The sequence below is a fragment of the Phascolarctos cinereus genome, unplaced genomic scaffold (genome assembly GCF_003287225.1).
Source record: "Phascolarctos cinereus isolate Bilbo 61053 unplaced genomic scaffold, phaCin_HiC Scaffold_2;HRSCAF=192, whole genome shotgun sequence".
NCBI lineage: Eukaryota > Metazoa > Chordata > Mammalia > Diprotodontia > Phascolarctidae > Phascolarctos > Phascolarctos cinereus.
The window spans coordinates 34,646,790-34,669,731 of NW_027555625.1; the positions used below are offsets into that span (position 1 = coordinate 34,646,790).

A 22,942-nucleotide genomic window follows, 5' to 3' on the forward strand; every position below is an offset into this window, starting at 1 on the left:
GTAGGAGGAGACCTCAGCCTGCCTGAGTTAATTAAACAGGCAATCTACAGCCACAGCACGCTGACAAAGCCCATCATTCTACCTTTCCGTATGCTTACAGTCTTCAGAGGACACAGGAGACCACACAGATGTGCTCTGAGTTCCTGGTTATTCCATGTGAGGCCCTTGGAGGTTTACAAAGTGGACTCTCTTCCGACCACCAATCTGGGAGGGAGGGAGCCCACAGCTGGAAGACTCAGGCTCAGAGGGGTTAGATGATTTACCCATGCTCATACAGCTATGATGGCCAGATGGTCGTGGGCGTCAATCTCCCACTGAAATGACGTGATGCTGTAAGTGTCTGAGCAGGGACTCAAACCGGGCCTCTTCTGACTAAGTCCTGGGATCCTCCCCAAGGCCATGAGTCAGTTTTCTAATTCCTTCACAGCCAGAGGAGAAGGTGCCCCGTTTTGTTCTCTTACCTCTGCAGGTATCCTGATCGACTTGTTTTGACAGCTGTATCTACCAGACCTTCTCTCCCTGCCATGCAGTGAAAGAAGAATTCCTACAGGAAAAGAAGGGTAATGGTCACGAACATTACAATGAGCTCATCTCCACGAGCAGGGATGGGCCGACACGGGGTCTTCCATGACCTCTGGCCAGGGCCTGCCCTACCGCAGGTAGACAGCTGGCTGGGACCACAGAACAGGCTGTGGTCATGAAATGGAGCCAAGGGACCCCACCCTTGGCTCTGCTGGATATAAGTGGACATAGCTATAAAGGTCATCATTCCAGCCAAACACGAATCCAGGGAAAAACCACCAGCCACCCAAAGTCCATAGGTGGAAACGATCCTCCTGGCTTCACCATGGACTGGGTCACAGCAGAAGGTGAAAGGGTGACATAGGCAGGGCAAAGACAAACCTGATCTACCATGAAAGCTGGCCAAGGGCCAGCCCTGGGAGCTCCGCTTTTCTTTCTGTATGGCTCAGAAGGAAGGGGCTCCCACAGTCCCTCACACCCACCTCTTGGTCCTACCAGTTGGTAGGAACAGGCTGAGAGGGTAGTTTAACCTGTGTCTGTAGTGATGACCAAATGTTCTTCACTACTACTGACCTTTCCCTTAGACAGCATCATGAAGGTGCATCGCCAACAATCCGAGGGCTTTTCTCTTGATAATGGGGAGAAGCATTCCCTTCACCAGCCAGCATTTTAACCCATCCCACCTGTTCACCAAAGGGACTTTAAACAAAGGGGCCACTAACACCCTGCAATCTTTTAGCTTACTGCTCACACTTGGAATCCTCTCAGCACATACCCATTCAAGCAGGGAGTCAGTCACCCATTGCATGAAAGGTACAAAGAACAGGGAGGAAACAGAAACCTGAAAGCACCTACGGGAGGCCTGATGCCTGTGAGGAATCTGCCAGTGACGAAGCCTCCAGACCGAGGAGTGACTTCGTAAGGTTGGAAGCAGGGCAGTGACTTCCCAGATGGCATCAGTGGGGGCCTTCTCCCTTCCAGCTCAATCTGACCGAGCAGACAGGAAATCTGTGGGGCACAAGCAAAGCCAGGGACGTGAGACATGTGACAGAGCTGAAAAGGGAAGACAAGGCCTTCTGAGAACCGTCGCAGAACCCCCAGGTGTGTGGCACCATGCCAATGGAGATGGTGTCAAGCGAGTAGGAAAGTGTGAGCTTGGAGAAGCCCTGGTGTCAGACCTGCATCGTGTTGACGGTCGATCCTTTGGCTCCGGATTGTACCATCATCTGCAGGTTGTTCTCTGGGAACCCTCTGTGGAGTCCGAAGGGCATGCATGCCTAGGCAGGGTAAAGAGACAGTCAGGGCAACCCAAGACAAATAAAGAAAACATAAGCCCCAGGCCTAGTCAACACTCCCAACCCATGCTGGGGGACGCTGACTGCTTTCCTCCCTAGTGAGTCTTACCAGAGCTACGAACAACAAGGCTAGCTGGGGTCTCTGAGACCAGGGTCCCCTCTGTCCTGCACCAGCCAGAAAGCAGCCAAAGGAAAAGGGAGGAGGAGAATAAAAAGAGGGCATGCTGAGGGTGGGCTGGTCAAAAGGCCCAGCAGGTGAAACTCAGGGCAACATATGGCCGGCCAGCTGTGGCTGCAAAGCCACCCACTCCAAATGGCTTCCTCCATTCCCAAGGCCATTTTGCTCCACCCTCCTTATCACCTAGACTCTAGCTTGTGGGTGTGTGTGTGTGTGTGTGTGTGTGTGTATACACAGATATAGATGTAGCTATATGTGCTTATGTATATATGTATGTGTGTACGCATGTAGATATAGACACATGTTTCCATACATATGTGTAAAGTTGTGTGGCTGTGCACACAGACATAGATATAGACTATGTGTTTGTTTTTATGGACATAGATGTGGGTGTGGAGGTGGGTGTGTACATATACAACCAAGTGTAACCATTTCATTTGCTAATTAATAAAGACAATAAAGAAGTACATTCATTAATGGAAAAGTGAAGAGGGGAACAGAACCAGGAGAACACTGTAGGCAGTATCAGCAGCACTGTGCAATGATCAGCTATGAATGTCTTTTCCATTCCCAGCAATACAATGATCTAAGACAATTCCAAAGTACTCATCCACCTCCAGAGAAAGAACTGATGGAGTCTGAATGCAGACTGAAGCACACTATTCTCTTTTTTTCATAGTTTTCTCCTTTTTTTCCTGTTTCTTCTTATACAACACAACTAATATGGAAATACATTTTACACGATTGCACATATATAACCTTTATCAAACTGCTTAACATTTTCGGAAGGGAGAAGGAGAAAAATTTGGAACTTAATATTTTTTAAAAAATGAATGTTAAAAATTGGAAAAAATAAAATACTACTGAAAAAGAAAGGAAAGAAAAGTGGAGGGGGGAAAGACTAAGTATATCTGCACAGTGGCCTAGGGGAGAAGCCACCTCAGTCCCACACACTAATTTCTAACAAGCAAACTCCCACACTAAGGACCCCCCTAGGTAGCACCCAGTGATGGCTTTCCCAAAGTGATGGTGTAGGCTTGTGCCTGAGCTGAAGGCATTACCTAGGGAAGAAGTCGAGGCCTGAGGCCTAAGGTTACAGTAAATCCACATTCAAATTCTAGCAAAACAAAGGAACAAAGCCAGGGAAAGATCTGAGGAGTTAGGCTCCAGATAACATTTGGAGGGTCAGCTGAGGAGGATACTAGAAGTTCTGAAAAACACTGTGATCCCAGCCCATAATCAGCTTTTCAAGGAGATGAACACTCCTGCTCCTCCAGCCAAAAATCTCCCATATACAGCCTGAAATCCCTTTACTGGAAGGGCTGGAAGCCTCTCAGACACGGAAAAGGAAGCCAGAAAGGGAGGTCCTGGGGGGTTAACTGTGGATTAACTGATTAAGATGATAGACTCAGCCTGGATCCCATACCCTGAAGCCCCAAGACAGGGTGTCCAAGCTCAGAGCAAAGGCTTCTCCCAGGCCGAGCTTGCCCCCACACCTGACGCTGCAGGACACGCCCCCTTTTTCTTCAGTCTCTCATCTGCCTGGCAAAGTAGCCTGGGAAGCCCTGGAAGCGATGAGGCCCAGGGCAGGTGGTGCCAAGTGCCTTTGGAGGACTGTGAAGCCAAAGGCGTGGCAGCTCATGTCACAGGCCTCTACACAGGCATGCATTTTACTCAGGTATCTGCTAATTAATTTGCCAAAAGAACCCTCAGAATCCACCAGTGAAATGAGATCAATGAACAAAAAGACTTCCCCCACAGACTGCTGATAACTGTTTCAGGGCTCCCAGCTTCCTACAGGAAGCCTTTTCGAATCCCCCCGCTAGTGGTCTCGCCTCATCTCCTTCCTCCTCCTCCTCCTCCTATCTTACCGATGATGCCCCTGGCAGAACTCAAGCAAGGGGCTCTTCTGCCTTTGTGACCCCAGCTCCAGCACACAGTGGCCAGCACATAGCAGGCACCTAATAAATGCTACAAACGAAGAAAACTCCTTTCTGAGTCTGGCCGGCCAAGCCGAGGGACCCTGGCGGATGAAGAAAACTCCTTTCTGAGTCTGACCGGCCAAGCCGAGGGACCCTGGGGGACGAATAAAACTCCTTTCTGAGTCTGGCCGGCCAAGCCAAGGGACCCTAACGCCATCCTGGCCATCTCTGCGGACCACAGCGGGCGAGGAGGGGGCCTACACTAACCTTGTTAATCTCATTGCTGTAATGATTCACTTCCTCCTTGAACTTGAGATCGACCATGTTAAAGTCCCTCTGGTCTTTGTTGAGATGGGCATCCTGCCACTTGGTTTGCACGTCCTCGCATGACGCCAGGTCAGGGAGATTAAAGGCGGCCCTGACGGCCTGCAGTGAGAGAAGCAGATGGGTCAGTCCTACGTGTGTGCAGGGAAAGGGCAACTGGCGTGAACCCCCCGCCCTCCTAAAGCCCACCTTACCCGGGAGCCGCAGTGAGAGGATTCTTCTATGACCGCCTGCCTCTTGGCATCTGCCAGGGGTCTGACCAGAATGTCTTCCACACCTACAGGGTAAAGTGGACAAAGAGAGGGTGGGGAAGAGTGTAACTGAGGGGTTGGTTCAAGGGTGCAGGCATTGGGTTAAGTGCTGGGGACACACACATAAGCAGATGTGACAGTTCCTGCTCTCAAGGGATGCACCTTCTAATGTGGGAAGAAAACTGAAAAAGGGGAGCAGGAGGCTAGGCCGGGGACCAAGGTGGCGGCCAGGGTGAAGGCCACCAAGGAGCCTGGCTCTAGATAAGGTGAGAGGCAGACCTGCGGCAGCCCACCTCACGCCCATTCACAGATGGGATATCCCTTGTCCCCTTCTGAGGGAGAAGGGCTTGTTGCTATGGAAGCAGGAGGGGTGCCAGGGCACAGGAGAAACCATCAGGCCTCAAAAAAGGTGAGTGGATCCTTGACCACACACCACCCACTGCATTTCCTGCCTCCAATACAAACACTACCAACAAACCACACACAAGGGCCCCATTGCTGGCTCTGAGCTGGGAGGCAAACAAAACCTCTTGTGTGTGGAAAAATTATGTCTCAAATTATTCAAAGAAGTTCCTGGGAACCCGAAGGCCCCAAGTGAGTCAAGGTGCAAAGAAGCATCTCATTGGCTGGAGAAGATCTGGGTCCCTCTAATGAGGTGGGTGTTAGGTGACTTGGACTGACTTTTCACAAACACTCTCTGAAGTCAACCAAGATGGCTAAAGACCCCACCCCACACCCTCCTCCAACACACTGGAACCCCGTCTCTGCTTCTTGGCCTCTCCTATGTGGACAGGCCAGCAGAACTAGAGTTCAAGGAGCCAACTCTCCTGAGCCACCCACCAATCAAACAGGAAGGGGCTGAGCAACCCACAAACTAAAGACCAAGGGGCCAGCCCGGGAACCGAGCCCCCCACTAACTACGAAGGGGCCGAGCCACCTGCCAACTACCGGTGAAGGGCCCACTTCTATGATCCAGCCTGGGCCTTACCCAGGGTGAAGCCCTTGTAGAGCTGCAGGTAGGCCGTGAAGAGGCGAGCCAGGCACGTGAGCACTTGGCCGCTTGTCTCCCCGCCATAGACTTCATAACAGCAGTGGACCAGGCCGTAGGCAGAGCTGCCATAGTGGGCCTTGTCCAAGACCCCACAGAGCAGCTCCCCTTCTCTGATGATGACCTACAAGGAAGAAGGGGGGGAAGGCAATGAACCTCCTGGTGACGATGCCACATCATGTAGGCAACTCACAAAACGGAGGGAGACTCCTCTACCAACTCAGATGGCCACCAGCTCCCCAACACGGTCTTTGAGCTAGAGTGGCCCAGGCACCAAGAGGTTCACTACCGCCTGTGTGTGTCGGACGAGGGCCTTCCAGCTGGGTGTTCCCAATGCCAAGGCCACCTCTCTACCCACGATGCCACAGTTACCTCCTAACCTCTCCTACGTACTTCACCTTCCCACTCCCCAGCACACGTGCGCACACACACACACATGCACACATAGCCTTCCCCTCCAATAACCGCCACGTAGATCTTCCATGTACTTAGAGGCGTACACGTTGTCTCCCCAGAGAGGGTAAACACTTCACGGCTTTTGGGCCCAAACTCTCCTTTTCCCCTCAGCAATCACTGCCTGGTTTTGCACTTGTCTGCGGTCCGTCCTCTTTTGTTTCTCATCAACCTGCTCCAAATGAGGCCTTGCCCCTAGGCCTGGAGAAATGACACCAGCCACAAACGTACCTGGGACTCGCACATAGCATCCAGGCCACACGCTGGTGCAGCTCGGGCGCTCTGCTTGATCCAGGCTTTCCCGCTGATTTTTGCCTTCCCAATCAAATTCAAGGGGATGTGGTTCTCTGGGATTATGTTTATCAGCAACGTGGAGACAACCTGTAGAGAAGCAAAGACAGCCCAAATGCATGATGAAGTTTCGTGGCCCCTTTCCCACATATCGAGGACAGATGGTAACAGGAAACAAAGGGAAAATTAGGATGTAAGACTCTTGAGACGGCTTCACTCCTGCGGGGCCCCCGGTGTCCTCCACGGAAAAGGCTCGGATCACTCTGGCCTTCACTCCCGGCACCTCTCTGTACACTCAGCCGGGCTCACTTCTCATTGTAGTCACACTCCAAAACACAATTTTGGAGACAGAACAAAAACAGAAAGAGGGTATGTCACGAAACATGGCACAAGAGAGGCCAAAGGCTTGTAGAAGTCTCATGTCTGCAGGTCACGACACCTCCTTTGAGAGAAGGACTGGCAGCCACTAGATGTGGGAACCCCAAAAACACAACAAAACCTGAAACTGATTCTGTTTTAACAGGCAAGAAATGGGCTGTCCATGATCCGGGAGTCTTTTCTGAACCAACTGTTTGTGTACAGTCAAGAACACGGACTTGTCAGAGCAAAGACCAAAGTTGATAAGAAACTAGAAGAGCAGGAATGAGAAAAAGACATGGCATGCAATTAAGCTCCAAAGGAACCTATTTAAATGATGTTTTGATGCCTGCCCCATGGGAAATAGGACAGACACTGGCACACTTTAACTATTTCTTAAAGAAATTTTAAAACTGCTAGGAAAGCTGGAAATCAGTCTGGCAGAAATTAGGTTTGGCCAACATCTTGCACCATCACGAATGGTTCAGATGGACACAGGACCTAGTTAAATGGTCATATCATAAATACATTTAAAAAAGCAGGAAAAGAGATAATATTTACAATCATGAATATGAAAAAGGCTTTTGATCAAACAAGGGATGGAAAGGAACACAGGAGATAAGATGCATAATTTTAAAATGAATTTAAAAGACAAAAGATTTGTACAAACAAAATCAATACTTAGAATGAAAAAGTAAACAGTTAACAGGTTAAAAAAGCCTCAATTTCTCTGACAAATGTCTAATATCTTAGGTATACAGGGCATTAATACAAATATACTACAACAAGAGCCATTCTTTGAGCAGTCCTCAAAAGAAGAAACCAACAAAAAATGTTCTAAATCATTAATAAGAGAAATAAAGATTTTAAGAATCCCTCACATCCATCAGATCATCAAAGGTCTGATAATAAAAGGAAACAAAAGGATAACAATGACTCTAGCAGTTGCTGAAGGAGAGATGGCCCAGAACTGTACTGTAGGGGAAGTTAAAGTGGCCTAACCATTCTGGACAGCACCTGGAAGGTACTAATAAACCCGGAAGGTACTAATAGACCCGAAAGGTACTACACTATACACACACCCTTTGACTCAGTGATACCACTACAAAAAGGTCAAAAAAGCAGGGAAAGGACACACAGGTACAAAAATACTGATAGCAACTATTTTGTTTTAACAAAGATAGAACCAAAGTGGATGCCTATCAATTGGGCAGAGGACTGGCTAAACAAATTATGGCATATAAATGTAGTGGAACATGTTGGTGGCATATGAGATGACGCAAGAGACAGATTCAAATAAAACTGGGAAGACTTAGAAGAGATGCTGGATGAAGTGAGCAGAGCCAGAAGAACTACGAAGGTAAGTATGGCACTATAAAGGAAAAACTGTGAAAGACTTAAGAATGATGGCAGATGCTCCAGAGAAGTGAGGGGATGGACTCGAGGTGCACTTCTGAAACAGTAGGTGTGCAGATTTGTCTGTTGTGACTGTGCATGTGGTGATGGAAGGTGAGAGGGGAAAGGCAGTAATGAGAAAGTAAGAAGAGGAAGCAGAAAGAAGTTATTTTAAGCTACACTCCCCCCACAACCCTGACAAGCTTCCTGAGGATCAGTGAAGCCACAGAGGGGAGATTTATAGTGTCCCACGTAGTCCTCTCTACCTATTTTTACTGGTACGAGGAAACGTTGATGTTTGCTGATATTTGTCCAGTTCATAATGATAATAAAGAAATTAAAAAAATAAATGTAATCAATATAATTCCACTTCAGTAAGAAGGAGACCCCAAGAGTCCATAAACAATTTTAGTTTGCTTTTCTAGTCATGTGGAAAGACATGGCTGCCAGGTGCCACAAACATTTAGAATTTAAACTCCCTTTAAAAATCTGATGAAGGACAGTGGAGGACCATCGAAAGTACTGATTCCTAGGACAGCGAGAAGCAGTCAAAGGGAAAACATGTTTAAGGGACACTTGGCCAGACACCCCCACCGAGCCACGCTTCCTGAGGGTGCTTGTGATGAGATCAGGAAGAAGAAAACAAACAAAAAACAGAAAAAAGCATCTACAAATGCTCGTACAACTTGTTTTTTTGTCACCATTAAGGACAGTGGGGCCCACACACTAACATCAGTCTTAGGCGTTGTGCACTCCACCCCTTTGGCCCCTTCCTCTGACTCAGGGTTAGCGGTCATAAGGCACAGGGAGAGATAGAATGATCAAAGACTGATAAATAAATAAAGATTGATAAAAAAAAAATTTCCAAGCTCATGCACGTGGAAGTCTAACACACACAATGGAGGGATCAAGGTGAACTTGAAAAGGGGAGGACATGGGAATGGTAGCAAGAAGAACCAGGAAAATTTTGTAGGATATGTGGGGGAATATATCAGTATACGTGGTAAAGTCCCCTAGTACAAGAACAGGAGACGAGGAGGAGAGGAAGCCTGGGAGCCAGGCAATGGGTTTGCTGAGGAAGGAGGAAAAGAAGCATCGGAGGATAGGTGGATAACTGCCACCAGGATCTAGACTGGGTGACAGGCCTGGAGATCCTGAACCTCGGAGGAGCAGAAGTTGCTGAGGAGAGACTGGGGGTGACAATGGAGAGGAAGGAGAACCGTGACTCTGTCACCAAGACCAATGACTTGGGACCGTAAGCAGTCCCAGGAAGGGTGGCCCAGGGCGAACAATCATCCAGACTCTGGATTCCACAGTCAGCCAGGGAGTGCCCAAGATGGAAGATAAAGAGAGGAGGAGGTCTAAAATAAAAGGAAGGCTGCTAATGATGGAGCAGGAGCTGGAGAGGTCTGGGGAAAAGGAGGCTGGGGAGGGGGAAGTGGCCGGCTGGGCCCGGGGGAGGTAGGTTAGAGGGTTCAAGGTCATACCTTCAGGATGTGCTGTTTCACCGTGTGAGGCTTTGGGAAGGTGAGGTGTTCCAGGCCCCACCAGGCACCTGGACGAGCTGTGTGTCCACATGGTTCAAGGGAGCCTACGGAAGCGCCTTCCAGGAGACCCCCAGAGGCCTGGCCCCTCACCCGTGTGGCCCAGCGAACACTCTAGATTGGAGCATCCCAGAAGGAGCCAGGAGGCAGCACGTCTGGAAGAGTGCAGGACCTCCTAAATGAGATCTCGGAAGACTTTCACCAAGGACCGAGCCTGTCTACTGCCCAGACACGTACAAATGACCACAGCTCACCGAGCTCAATTATTAGTCACAACGAGCCGCCACACTGTGAGGCAGGTGCTCCTGGTGCTATGAAGCCCACTTCACAGATGAGGAAGCTGAAGCCCAGAGGCTGGCCTGCCCCGCGGCAGCATTCGAACCCAGGTCCTTCCGCTCTAGCTCTGTACTGCACTCATTACCTAGAAAATGAGGGCGCTGATCCAGACCCCTTAATGTGGGGTCAGTGAACAGGGCTCCACAAACTTGGATGGGGAAAAGAGGACATCTTTCTTTCTCATTAACCTGTAGCATTTGTACTATGACTATAGACAGCATGATCTGGAGGTCTCCAGAGGCTTCATCAAGTGGCCAACGAGATCAGTGATACAAAAGTCGATCGAGAACCCCTGGCCTCAATGGCCAATAAGGTCCCTTCCCCATCTACAGCCTGTTATTCTAAGAGATAGGCAGTAACTCCCTTCAGAAGGAACCAGACAGACAACAGCCAAAGCAGATGAGAATTCTGTTTTATTGTTACCGTCTTTAAATACTCCCAGAGGACAGAATAGCCCAGTGTTCCTTAGTCATACAGAAGAAAGCTTTTATTTCCCAAAGAGCCACGGAACAAGAAAGGAAATGGGGAGGGGTGCGGGAACCTCTGAACAATTCTGAGTGGGGAGTTCTGAGGAGTCTGGCTAGAACCAGAAGCTGCTCGCAAATCCCTTTGAGGCCAGGACCAAAACAGTCCAGGTGTATTCTGTAAAGCTATATTCCACTGAAACACCTGGGGGCTGCAGACACGGCTTCCTATCCAATGATGGACAGCCCCAACAAACTGGGGGAAAGGCACCCACTCATTCAGACTTCCCTGAGAGATGGGAGGTGCTCTTGCTCTAGTCCTGAGCTCTGGAAAGTACTGGGGAGCGGGGCAAGACAAGACCTGAGACCCCTGCTTGCAACGGGCATATGAAGGAGACAAGTGACACAGGGCCAGGAAGATGGGCAGGAAAGGCCCTAAATGCCAGGCCAAGAGTTGGCCCTTAGCCCGAGGGCAAGAGAGCCACCTGGGGTAATCTGACCAGAGGGAGGAACAGGGTCAGAAATGTTTCTTAGGAAAATGAGCTGGACAGCAGCAAGGACAGATAGGTCAGTGAGAAGAGACTGCAGACAGGTGGAGAATGTACACAACAGACCAGGAAATGGGAGTGAAAGGGAGATGAGCAATGTGAGAGACAACTGACTGACTGTGGGGGGAAGGGGGGCAGCAAGACTTGAATTCCACTCCCCTTTCAATGGGGGTGGGGGGTTGTTGGACTGGCTGAGTTTGTGCTGGTCTGTGCCTGCCCAGGAGTGATCCCGGGCAGCAAGAGGCAGGGGAGGAAGGAGGGAGGATGGGTAGAAATCAATGCAGTGAGGACAAGCAGCACATCAATGAACAGGTCCCCACGGGGGAAGCTGCTCAAGGGGGGGGGATTGGGGGTGTAAGAGTATGGGGCTCCCTCCCTGGGGGAAGGCTTCTAGAGGAAGCTGCCTCCCCAGTCCCCAGCACGCTGCCTGACCCAAAGCAGGTGCTTAGCAAAGGCTGACCGGAGGGAGCTGAGCAGGGTGGGGGGCAGAACAACATGGCAGGAAGGAGCCCAGACAGGGTGGTTAACCAAGGGCATGACACTGACCACTTCCAACCACCACCACAGGAACATGATCACCTCTCTCAGGGCAAAGCCCCGGACTCTGACTCCAGACTTCCTCCTCCCACCCTCTTCCTAGGGTGGTTAGCATGCCAGCTCCCTGAGGGCAGGTACCGTATGTTCTCAATGCTTAGCACAGTGCCTGACCCAGAGTATGTAAGCACTTACCAGGCTTAGCCTGGCCCAAAGTGGCATTCAGAGTCATCACCATACAATCCCCTTTCCAGCTCACAGGAGGGTCCGACTCGTCCTTCCTCCCCCTACACTTGGGACTGATCTGGACTCTCGGGCCACATCTGCACTCTGGGCCTGCCTGCACACACGTCAGAGCTCACCGCTGGCTGAACCCAACTCTCAAAATGCTACTGAACTTTGAGGCCTAGTTTAGACGCCACCTCCTCGGTGAAGGCCTGACCTCCCCTGATTGTGGACAGAACACGTCATGCCTCTGGACCCCAGAGCGTTTTGTTTATGCCTGTCTGCGACTGATTAAATTACCACTTTTCTTACTATGATTATGCCCCTTCTCTCTCTCATGAAAGTCTTCATTAAATCACCATTTTTTTAACTTTGCAATTATACTCTGCATTGACGCCTCTGCCCCACAGCACTTGATTTATACCTCTCTCTCTCTGTCTCTGTCTCTCTCTCCCCTTCATTAAATTACTGTTTTCTCACTGTAATGATAATGGCCAGGAACACTGCTGAGAAGGAGCACCTGTCTTCCTTCACTGCAGAGACGCAGGGACTGAGAGTGGAAATATCCCACACTGCCAGACAGTCACCGTGCACTCCTCCTCAGTGACATAGTGGATGCGGTGTGGACAGCAAGTCTCTAAACAAGGCCAGGATGGGGCAGCTAGATGGCACAGTGGATAAAGCACTGGCCCTGGAGTCAGGAGGACCTGAATTCAAATCTGGCCTCAAACCAAACACCTGACACTTACTAGCTGTGTGACCCTGGGCAAGTCACTTAACCCCGATTGCATCACTAAAAAAAAAAAAAAGAAAAAAAAAGAAAAAAAATAAACAATAAACAAGGCCAGGAAATGACATCTGTAGCTGGAAGAACCAGGCAACCGAAGAAGGAAAGGGGGGACCCAAGAGGGCAGGCTCCCATGCCCAGAGCTGCCTTGGTGTGCCACACACCTCAAACTACGCCGAGGGCAGAGGCCACAACATCGGCCAGAAGAATGCCAAGGGTCCAAGGTGTAAGGCTTTCCTGCATAGCTCACTATGACTGGGGCAAGTATGCTTCCATCACCATGCTCCTCTAGGCTGAAGCTAAAAAGCCCTAGCGAGATGGGAGTCTCACCGCCAGGCCTGGCGGGTGCCATCACAACGTGATGAAGGGGCCGTAAGGAAGGACGAACAGGACACTGGTCATCACGCTGCTCAGTGACCTGCATACAGGTGAGGACCCACAACTAACATCCACTTACTTATCTCCTGCCGACATCACGCAGGTTAACTGAAGGAAGGCATGTTACGGCCTAAGAGAGTGTCTTGTATCTTACACTCCAGTGACAAAGCAAATATTAACTCGCTACCCCCAGGCCCGGGCCTCTCAAGCAGCTTTTGTGAGGGCAGCTCAGGTGTGGCCGACAGAGCCAGGAAGGACATGAGAAGCACTCTGACAGTGGCCAGAGCACTGGCTTTGGAGTCGCGAGGCTTGTGGCTCACTCCCACCTAGGACAACTCCTACCCACGTGACCTTGCACATGTCATCCACCTGGGCCTCCATTCTCTTCTCAGCTGGCCTGAGGACCCTTCCTGCTCGGGTGACATCCCCCCTTGGAGAATACAACCTCTTCAAAGGGATGGGATACTTCACCTCTGGCTGCGCACACAATAACAACCACGGGAAGGCTGAACTGACCAACCTCAAAGACCAGATGGGGCAGCCCCTCACAACTCCTAGGCAGAGTGCCTGGCAATCACCAGCACCTGGCCCTGCCCAGGAATCTGGGCTGCCCTCGGAGCAGCCCCAGGCAATGCTCTCAGACAACAGCTCTAGATGAACAGCGATCTGCGTCAGCGGGGGAGGTTTCCACGTGCGAGTGGAAGACAGACCAATGAAAGAACGTTTCAGAAGCAGAGCTGCCGAGGCCAGGCTCTGGAAGCCGTGACCTGTGCTGCACAAACGGAGGCAGGGCTCACTGGTGGCAGTGGGTCTGCCCACTCACTCCTGCCAAGGATTGAGGTGGACCACAAGGCCCCCTGAATGTGCAGGAGATCAGAGAACTATGCAGCTTCCCAGGTGGAACATCCCGAGGACCTGCCTGAACGCACGCTCTCACTCCAAGGTCGATGGCTGGCCACTGAGGGGGCGGCAGCGGCTGCTCCAGGACATGAAGCTGTGCTTCAGGGGTGGCAAAGGAAACCAGCCTGGCGGCTGACAGCGCCGGCGCTGCGCAGCCTGTGCCGGCCTTCCCAAGGTCACGGCCATTCGTTCCAGCCAGATCTGGCTGCACCAAAGAGACATCCGCTTCCAGGCCAAAGAGCAGCACTCTGCAGGCAGCTTTAAAAGGCAAGTCATCGGTCCTGGCACAGGACTCCAGCCCTTACAAATGATGACAAAGACCGATGACTTCCAGTGGGAAAAGAAGAGCTGGGGAAAGAGTCAACAAACTTCCCAGGGCTAGAATCTGCTTTTTAAGCAAAATCCTGTTTCGGGACCCAGAAACCCCCTATCTCCAGGGCCCAAGGGCAAAGGGCTTAACAAAGGCCTGGGCTGCAAAGCCACCGACCAGACTTGCTGCAGCCCCTGTGGCCCTGCACCAAGACCAGTGCCTCCCAAATCCTTCTCTCCTCCTCAGAGCTAGCATTTACAGAGCACCTACTGTGTGCCAGCAACTGTGCTAAGCACTTCACAAATGGTACCACTCCTATTCTCATCAGTCCTTCTCAGCCCCAGCACTATGCCAATCTCCACCTGGGTTCTAACCCACCTCACTGTGCCCCAAAGAACCCCCGGCCAACCGGCCACAAACTCCCCTACAGCCTCAAACTCACCCCTGTCACTTTTAAAGGAGCCATGGCTCTCCCCTAGGGAGACATCCCTGCGCACTCACTGGAGGCCACTCTCTCAGCCTCCTTCCTCACTGCACACAGGCCCAGAAGAAGGGTGGGGCCCACTCCTTCTCTCTTCACCATGTCTCCAGGCCACTCCTCTACGGACCAGAAGCATCACACTGACCTCACCTCCTCCAAGGTCACTGAAACCTACGCTAGGAGCCTCTTTCCATCCTATGTTCGCCCTGATCCAGGGCACTCCCTCAACTTTTTCAGTTACTTCAATGCCCAGCCCAACATCCTGACACCATCTCCAGGGACTCATGCCGATGCCCTTCCTGCCACCTGGCCTATGCCTTATCCTTGGTGGCCTTTTCCTCCTCCACTGCATTGCAGTCACATGCCAGCAGGATGGCACATTAAGCCTCACCAGCTCTCCAAGGTGCACCACTTTCAGAATAATTTACCCTGCCCCCAACCTCTTATCCTTCCACCCTACAGCCCCCTCACCTCTCCAAAGGAACACTACTCTTCACCCTTGCTATGATCTTTCGTCCCTCAATCCATCCATCTTGTAGATTAACATCCCATAGAAGAAATCAAGTCAGAGCAGAAGAAAGGCTCTAAAGAACAGCACTCTGAAGACAGAAAAGAAAAAGATTCCAATGGGAGGAAAAGGAGGAATCGTTAAGAGACAGATGGGGCAGATTGGAAGGCTCACTAAATCAACTTAGAGTTTTTAAAAGATAAGTACAAAAGATGGCGGCATGGTGGGGAAAGGACAATGAATACCAGTGTGGAGCATCCCTGTAAAATGAGTGTCCACAGTCCTGAAGTTCAGCATGAACTGAGGTTGGGCAAGGACGCTAACGGGAACAAAGAGGACTTTGTTTTATTTTGTTTGTTTTTAGGCAATTAGGGTTAAGTGACTTGCCCAGGGCCACACAGCTAGCAAGTGTCAAGTGTTTGTCTGAGGCTGGATGTGAACTCGGGTCCTCCTGACTTCAGGGCCGGTGCTCTATCCACTGCGCCACCTAGCTGCCCCCTAAAGAGGACTTTTTGACATCACTATTGGAGAAAGGAGGTTCACAGAAGGACTGGGACCGTGGCTTGAGGTAGAGGGAATGATGATAATGAGCAGGACACAGACTGCTCAGCTTTTACCTTGTTTCTGGGTTACTGGGTTTTTTACATTTGTTTTTGCTTTTTTCCTGCCAAGGAGAACGGTCTTAGACTGAAGAGGACAGAAGAAAAATGGCTGCTTTTTACCTGCTTTCCTGTCCACAGTGGGCAGGGCTTGAGAATGGCAGGAGGAAAGATCTTCACTCGTCCAACTCTGTCTGTCAGTCCTCGGTACACAAGCTCCATGTACTGCTCCCGGGTGAAGAAGCAGCCCCGGGTGGTCATCCTGGCACCAGAGACCATGTGATCCTGGATCAATCCAGCCAACGGTTGGCCATCCTGACAGACCAAAGCACAGAGGGCAAGGGAAAGAGGAGAAGACACTTTTAGAGGCCAACAAATTTCTAATCATGGCTTCAAGGCTGTCCAGCAAGCGTGACCTTTGTCTCTCTGTTTCTTCCATGATACTCTATCCTGAACTAGTCTGTTTCCTCCACCCCCAACCCCCTCCACCCGAAACAAAAACAAAACACCCTGCAGACTGCCCTGGCACCAGCCCATCACTTCCCCCGAGGAAACCTCCACTCCCAACTCACTGACTCTCTAGGGCTATCCCACACTGGTCTCACCAGTAAATACTCCGCACACACTTGAAGACAAAATGTGGCCAGTGGCCATCAGACAAGCCACAAGCATTCAAGGTAGTTCCCATGGACTTCTCTCCCATTTAACAGGAGCTCAGACTGGAAGCTCTCTGAGAGTAGGGACTGTTTCCTTCTTTGTATTTATAACCCCATCACCTAGCACAGTGCTTAATAAATGTTGTTGAACCCACACAAATCACTGGCGTTCCTATATATTACTAACAAAGCCCAACAGCAAGAGATAGAAAGAGAAATTCCATTTAAAGTTACTGTAGACATTATAAAATATTTGGGAGTCTAGTTGCCAAAACAAACTCAGGAACTATATGACCACAATTATAAAACACTTTTCACACAAATAAAGTCAGATCTAAATAACTGGAAAAATATTTGCTGCTCACAGATAGGCCGAGCTAATGTAATAACAACAATAATAATGTAACAACAAAATTCATCTGGAAGAATGAATGAAAAGGTCCCAAATATCAAGGGAACTAATGCAAAGAAATGCAAGGGAAGGCGGCCTAGGGGTACCAGATCTTAAATTATATTATAAAGCAGTGATCGTCCAAACTACTTGGTACTGGCTAAGAAATAGAGTGGTGGATCAGTGGAATAGGTTAAATATGCAAGACACAGTAGTCAATGACTATACTAATCTACTATTTGATAAATGCAAAGACTCCAGCTTCTGGGATAAGAAATCACTATTTAACAAAAACTGCTGGGAAAATTGGAGAACAACATGGCAGAAACTGGGCACAGACCAACATCTTACACCTTATGTCAAGATAAAGTCAAAATGGGTACATGATTTAGATGCAAAGATCGATACCATAAGCAAACTAGGAGAGCAAGTAGTAGTTTGCCTGTCAGACCTATGGAGAAGGGAAGGATTTATGACCAAACAGGAGACAGAGCGCTCTGAAATGCAAATGGACAACTTTGGTTACATGAAACTGAAAAGGTTTTGCACAAAGAAAACCAATGCAACCAAGATTAGGAGGGAAACAGAAAACTAGGAAAGAATTTTTATAACCCGTGTCTCTGATAAGGGCCTCATTTCTAAAATAGATAGAGAACCGAGTCGCATTTATAAGAATACAAGTCATTCCCCAATTGATAAATGGTCAAAGGATACGAACAGGCAGTTTTCAGAGGAAGAAATTAAACCTATCTACAGTCACATGAAAAAATGCTCTAAATCACTATTGATTAGAGAAATGCAAATCACAACGACTCTGAGGCACCACATCACATCTATCAGATTGGCTAAGATGATAAAACATGAAAATTATAAATACTGGAGAAGATGTGGGAAAATTGGAATACTAATGCGTTGCTGGTGGAGTTGTGAAATGATCCAACCATTCTGGAGAGCAAATTTGGAACTATGCCCAAAGGGCTATAAAACTGTGCATACCCTTTGACCCAGCAATAGCACTTCTAGGTGTATACCCCAAAGAGAGCATACAAATGGAAAAAAGACACACATGTACAAAAATATTTGTAGCAGCTCTTTTTGTGGTGGCAAAGAACTGGAAATCGAGGGAACGCCCATCAACTGGGGAACGGCTGAAAAAATTGTTGTATACGAAGATGATAGAATACTATTGTGCTATAAGAAATGCTGTGCAAGTAGACTTCAGAAAAACCTGGACTGATATAAACTGACACTGAGTGAAGCAAGCAGCACACAGTAACAGTCATGTTGTGTGATGGCTGACTCTGATAGACTCGGCTCTTCTCAGCAACGCAAGAATCTAAGACATCTCCAAAAGACTCGCGGTGGAAAACGCTGTCCACATCCAGAGGAAGAAGCAGGGAGTCTGAATGCAGACGGCAGCATGCTGTTTGCTCTCCTTTTCTTTCGTTGTTTTGTTTTACGGCTTCATTCTCGTGGTTCCTCCCATTAGCTCTAATTCTTCTTTACGTCATGACTAATGAGAAAACATGCTTAATATGAATGCATAAGTAGAGCCTATATCAGCTTGCATGTCATCTTGGGGATGGGGGAGGAGAGGAAGGGGGAGAAAATTTAAAACTCAAAATCTCATGGAAGTGAACGCTGAAAACTAAAAATAAATTAATTAGTTAAAAAACAAAACAAAGAATAAATGCTTGCTGACTGACTAGAGTATGATCCCTTGAAGACAGGGACGACAGCTCCTATTTGCAGTCACTTCTCCACAGTGGTCATTACTATTCTTAGTGCAGAGCAGACCCTGGAGAGACGTTGGTTAAAAGGCTCTCCAAACCAACTAGTCAATCAACCAATGTACCTTTATTAAACACTATGTGCTAAGCACTGGTGGTACAAAGATTAAAAAAGAAAAGAAATGGTCCCTGCCCACAAGGAGCTTACAATCTACCCAAAGACAACACATGCACATATATGCACACACAGAATACATACAAGACATAAGAGAGTTAAACACGAGATAGCTGGGGGGTGGGGGAGGAGGGAGACACACTAGCAGTTCAGGGGAACAGGAAACAAGATCCATCCCAGAAACCTCATGGAGTGAGGAGGAAGAGCTTGACTTCACTGGGTGCTTTCTGCCTCTACCACCTTCTGATTGCTAATTAACTGAGTCCTGACTCTGGTGTTTCTTTGCGGCAATACATGAGGTAATTTAAATGACTTTAAAAAAATAAAAAGTGGGTCGCTGGAGTGACTGACATCTGTTAAAAAGCAATTCACACAAATTGTTTTTGGTACGGGCATTAGGATGGGGGTGCAGTTCGGATATCTAGAGACCACATTTTCATTATTTAAAAAAAATGTTTATACACAATTAGAATAACACAAGATTTAGCAGCTTGTACATTAAGGGACCAGAGGGCTTGGAATATAATATTCTGGAGGTCAAAGGAGACAGGATTACAACCAAAAATCACCTACCCAGAAAAACTGAGTATATTCCTTCAGGGGAAAATGGACATTCAGTGAAATAGGGGACTTTCAAGCATTCTTGATGAAAAGACCAGAGCTGAATAGAAAATCTGACTTTCAAATACAGGACTCAAGAGAAGCACGAAAAGGTAAACAGGAAAGAGAAATCATAAGAGACTTATTAACGCTGAACTGTTTACATTCCTGCATGGAAAGATGATATTTGTAACTCATGAGACCTTTGTCAGTATCAGGGTAGTTAGAGGGGAAAAAAATCGTATGTATAGACAGATTGATAGATAGAGGGCAGAGGGTAAGCTGAAGATGAAGGGGTGATATCTAAAAAATAAAATTAGGGGGTGACAGGATTATACTGGGAGGAGAAAGGGAGAGGTAGAATGGGGTAAATTATCTCACAAAACAGACAGACAAGAAAAAGCTTTTAGAGTGGAGGGGAAGTGGGGGAAGGTGACAGGGAAGGAGCGAATCTTATTCTCATAGGATTTGGCTTAAGGAGGGAATAACATACACACTCAATTAGGTATGGAAATCTATCTTACCCTCCAGGAAAATAGGGGAGAAGGGGAGAAGAAAGCGGAGGGGGGATGACAGAAGGGAGGGCAGATTGGGGAGGTAGTAATCAGAAACAAACACTTCTAAGGAGGGACAGGGCTAAAAGAGAATAGAATAAACAGGGGCGGGGCAATAAGATGAAGGGAATATAGTTAGCTTTTCACAACAAGACTACTATGGGGGCAGTTAGGTGGTGCAGTGGATAGAGCACCAGCCCTGGAGTCAGGAGGACCTGAGTTCAAATCCTGCCTCAGGTACTTGATACTTACTAGCTGTGTGACCCTGGGCAAGTCACTTAACCCTGATGCCTAGCAAAGAAAATAAAAAACAAAAACAAACCAAAAAAACCACACGACTACTATGAAAGCGTTTTGCATGACTACACATGTATAATCTGTATCAAGATGCTTGCCTTCTCAATGAAGGTGGGTGGAGAGGGAGGAAGGCAGAAAATCTGGAACCCAAAGTTTTAAAAAGAAGTGTTAAAAATTGTTTTCACATGCAACTGGGAAATAAGATATACAGGCAATGGGGTACGGAAATCTATCCTGCCCTACAGAAAATAGAAGGGGAAGGGGGCGTAGTGATAGAAGTGAGGGCCATGACTTGGCAATTACCTTAAGGGCTAAGCTAAGTAATGTCAATCACTTGCAAACAATAATCAGGACCCTCTGGGAGGGAGGCAGAAGCACCTGCAGGGGATGCTGCACTTCACAATTCTTGTTTAAGACCAGGAAGAGGTCTAAATCAAAGGCCAGGGAACGGCCCCCTGCTCTTTGTTAAGTCCAAGATTAACTGGAGGGTCCAGAAAAGGAACATTCTGCTTGGTGACTTTTCTGGTTGAGTGTGAAACAGGGAACCCTTTCTCTCTGTGCTTTAATACCTCCCAAAGGGCCCCTTCAGTCCAGGGTCAGTCTAGGAGGGCGCACACGTGGCTCCCTGGGACCCGGGGCAGCTCACCCTATGTCTCAAGATCGTGGCGAGGCAGCATGGGAGAGGGGGGAGAGCAATGAGCTCTGAGGCTCCTTCAGCTCCAAATCTAAGACTGTAATTCTACCCCAGAAGCCCAAAGGCAGGTAGCCTCCTAAACATTATCTGAACCTGAACTGTGGTTTACCAAGTATCATGTTGGAGGGTCCTCATCTGACTCATCTATTCAGCTGTGAGGTTGTGAGCACATCTTAGCTACAACTCCACAACCCCCAGGGCCCACCAACTGGGAGCCGACCAATGTTAGCCAGACTGAACTCAATGACCCAGAGTGGACAGCCTTCCGTCAAAAAACCACTGACCCACGGAAGAGAACAGCAATCCTGGGAACGGACACCATGAAGTATTCTACTCTGCCTCTTCTGAAGAATGAGAGGCTTTATTCAATAAACGGAAAAGACAAATAAATTGGGGATGGGGGAAAAGGAGAAAGATTTAGAGAGGGAGAGAGAGGGGGGGGAGGGAAGGAAAGCAGGGAAGATAGAAAGAGGAAGGAAGACAGAGAAGAAAGGAAAAAAAGAGAAAGTTTGGAAGAGAGAGACAAAGAAACAGGGAGAAATGGGGAGGGAGGGAGGGAAAGAGGCGGGGGGAAGGAGAGAGGGAGGACAGAGGAAGAAGGAAAAAGACTGGGGGAAAGAGGCAGAAACAAAGAAAGAAGGAGGGATGGGAGGAAGGGAGAGATGGACAGAGAGACAGGGAGAGAGGGAGGGAGAAGGGGAGGGAAGGAAAGAGAGGGAGAGAGAGAGGGAGAGGGAGAAGGAGAGGGATTCTCATCTTTTTACCTTCGAATAGAATAAATACAGAGCCCTTGGCCCCCTCCCTTGGCAAAAAAAAAAAGTTAACAGAAGTTTGACAGCATATAAAGAGTGTTAAGTAGTCAGTCTGTCAGTTAAATGTTATCGAGCCCCTACTGTGCATCATGCACTCAAAGAGGCTAAAGACGGTCTCTGCCCTCGAGGCACTCCCAGCGTACAAATATAAAAAAGCAAGCCACACACAGTATCACTAGGAGACAATGAAAAGAGGGCAGACTCCAAGAGAGGTCAGGGAAGGCTGCGTGGAGCTGGTGGGATTCTAGCTGGGTCTTAAAGGACGCCAGGGGCCAGCTGACTGAGCAGAGAGGAATGTTTCAGAGAGCACGCCCAGAGCCAGGAGATGGGGGGCTCTCATTCCTGGAATGGCCAGGAGGCCGGCATCCCTGGATCTAAGCACAGGTGGGGCGGGTGAAGGTCTGGGGTGAGCCTCCTAACAGCACTTTATCCACAATTTAAATAACTGGATTCTTAGCTAGACAACGATGATAACAGGTGGGCCTAAACTTCATCCATGCTCATACGGTGCTGCACAGTTTGCTAGCAGCTTTCTCCCCACCACCTCTTCACCATAACTACGACCTGAGGAAGGCAGAGATGACTCTCGTTACCCAGGGAGGGAACAAAGACTCAGAAATGCTAAGTAGTAAATGGCAGACCCAGGGATTGAACCCAGGCCCTCCGACTCCCAGCCCTATGGGTTTAGTCCTAGACCACACCCATTCAGCTCCCTAATCTCCTCCAGCATCTGCCTAGCATCATCCCGGCAAATGACTCTGGGGCCTGGTGGTCTGGGGCCTGTTGGAGGCTTAGCCAGAGGGGCCGTGACATGACCTCAGCTGCGCCTCCCAGAGTGGTCACAGAACCAAGCCTGCTAGCAATTCAGGGCCACAGAGGACTGGATAAGGTACACTCCCTGCTCTGTCCATTTTTTCTGGTTCTGAAGACTCATTCTTCTTCACTGTCCAAACTTCAACTCATCTGACTTCCCCATGACCCTTCAAAGTCACAATGAAAAGGCTCTTTTCACATGAAAGAAGGCTATTTTCCAACCTAAGTCTAAATGAGAGGGCTCATTCTATCAATTCCTCAACCCTTTTTTGGAGTGTTGGGTTTTTTTCCCCAGCTTTAAATATTTTACTTTTTTCCAATCACAAATAAAAGTAATTTTTAAACTTTGTTTTTTAACACGTTGAGTTCCCAATTCTCTCAGACCCTCCTCTAAGACGGTGCTCTTGAGGAGTCCTGGGCCATCCCTCCCAAGCTGCCTGATGGATACAGGACACAGCAAGGACCTTTCACAGCTTCTGAGCGACCCAGGGAGCTAAAGAGATTCTATGGAGATAGAGAGACCTAGCGAGCAGCCATTTGGGACTGCTCACCTTGGGGGAAGCTGCAGGG

The 22,942-nt window shown here is 48.8% G+C and overlaps 1 protein-coding gene across 1 annotated transcript in view; it reads right to left on the bottom strand.

Moving 5' to 3' along the window:
- Positions 1–22,942, bottom strand: part of POLR1A (RNA polymerase I subunit A) — an 87,844-nt gene that overhangs the window by 33,992 nt on the left and 30,910 nt on the right. Inside the window, exons 14-21 of the mRNA XM_020969477.2 lie at positions 15,774–15,965; positions 6,225–6,374; positions 5,481–5,664; positions 4,436–4,518; positions 4,185–4,343; positions 1,701–1,799; positions 1,378–1,530; positions 462–544 (exon numbers count right to left, since the gene is read on the bottom strand). Coding sequence (XP_020825136.1) covers positions 462–544; positions 1,378–1,530; positions 1,701–1,799; positions 4,185–4,343; positions 4,436–4,518; positions 5,481–5,664; positions 6,225–6,374; positions 15,774–15,965 — 1,103 coding nt within the window. The remainder of the gene's footprint in view (positions 1–461; positions 545–1,377; positions 1,531–1,700; positions 1,800–4,184; positions 4,344–4,435; positions 4,519–5,480; positions 5,665–6,224; positions 6,375–15,773; positions 15,966–22,942) is intronic.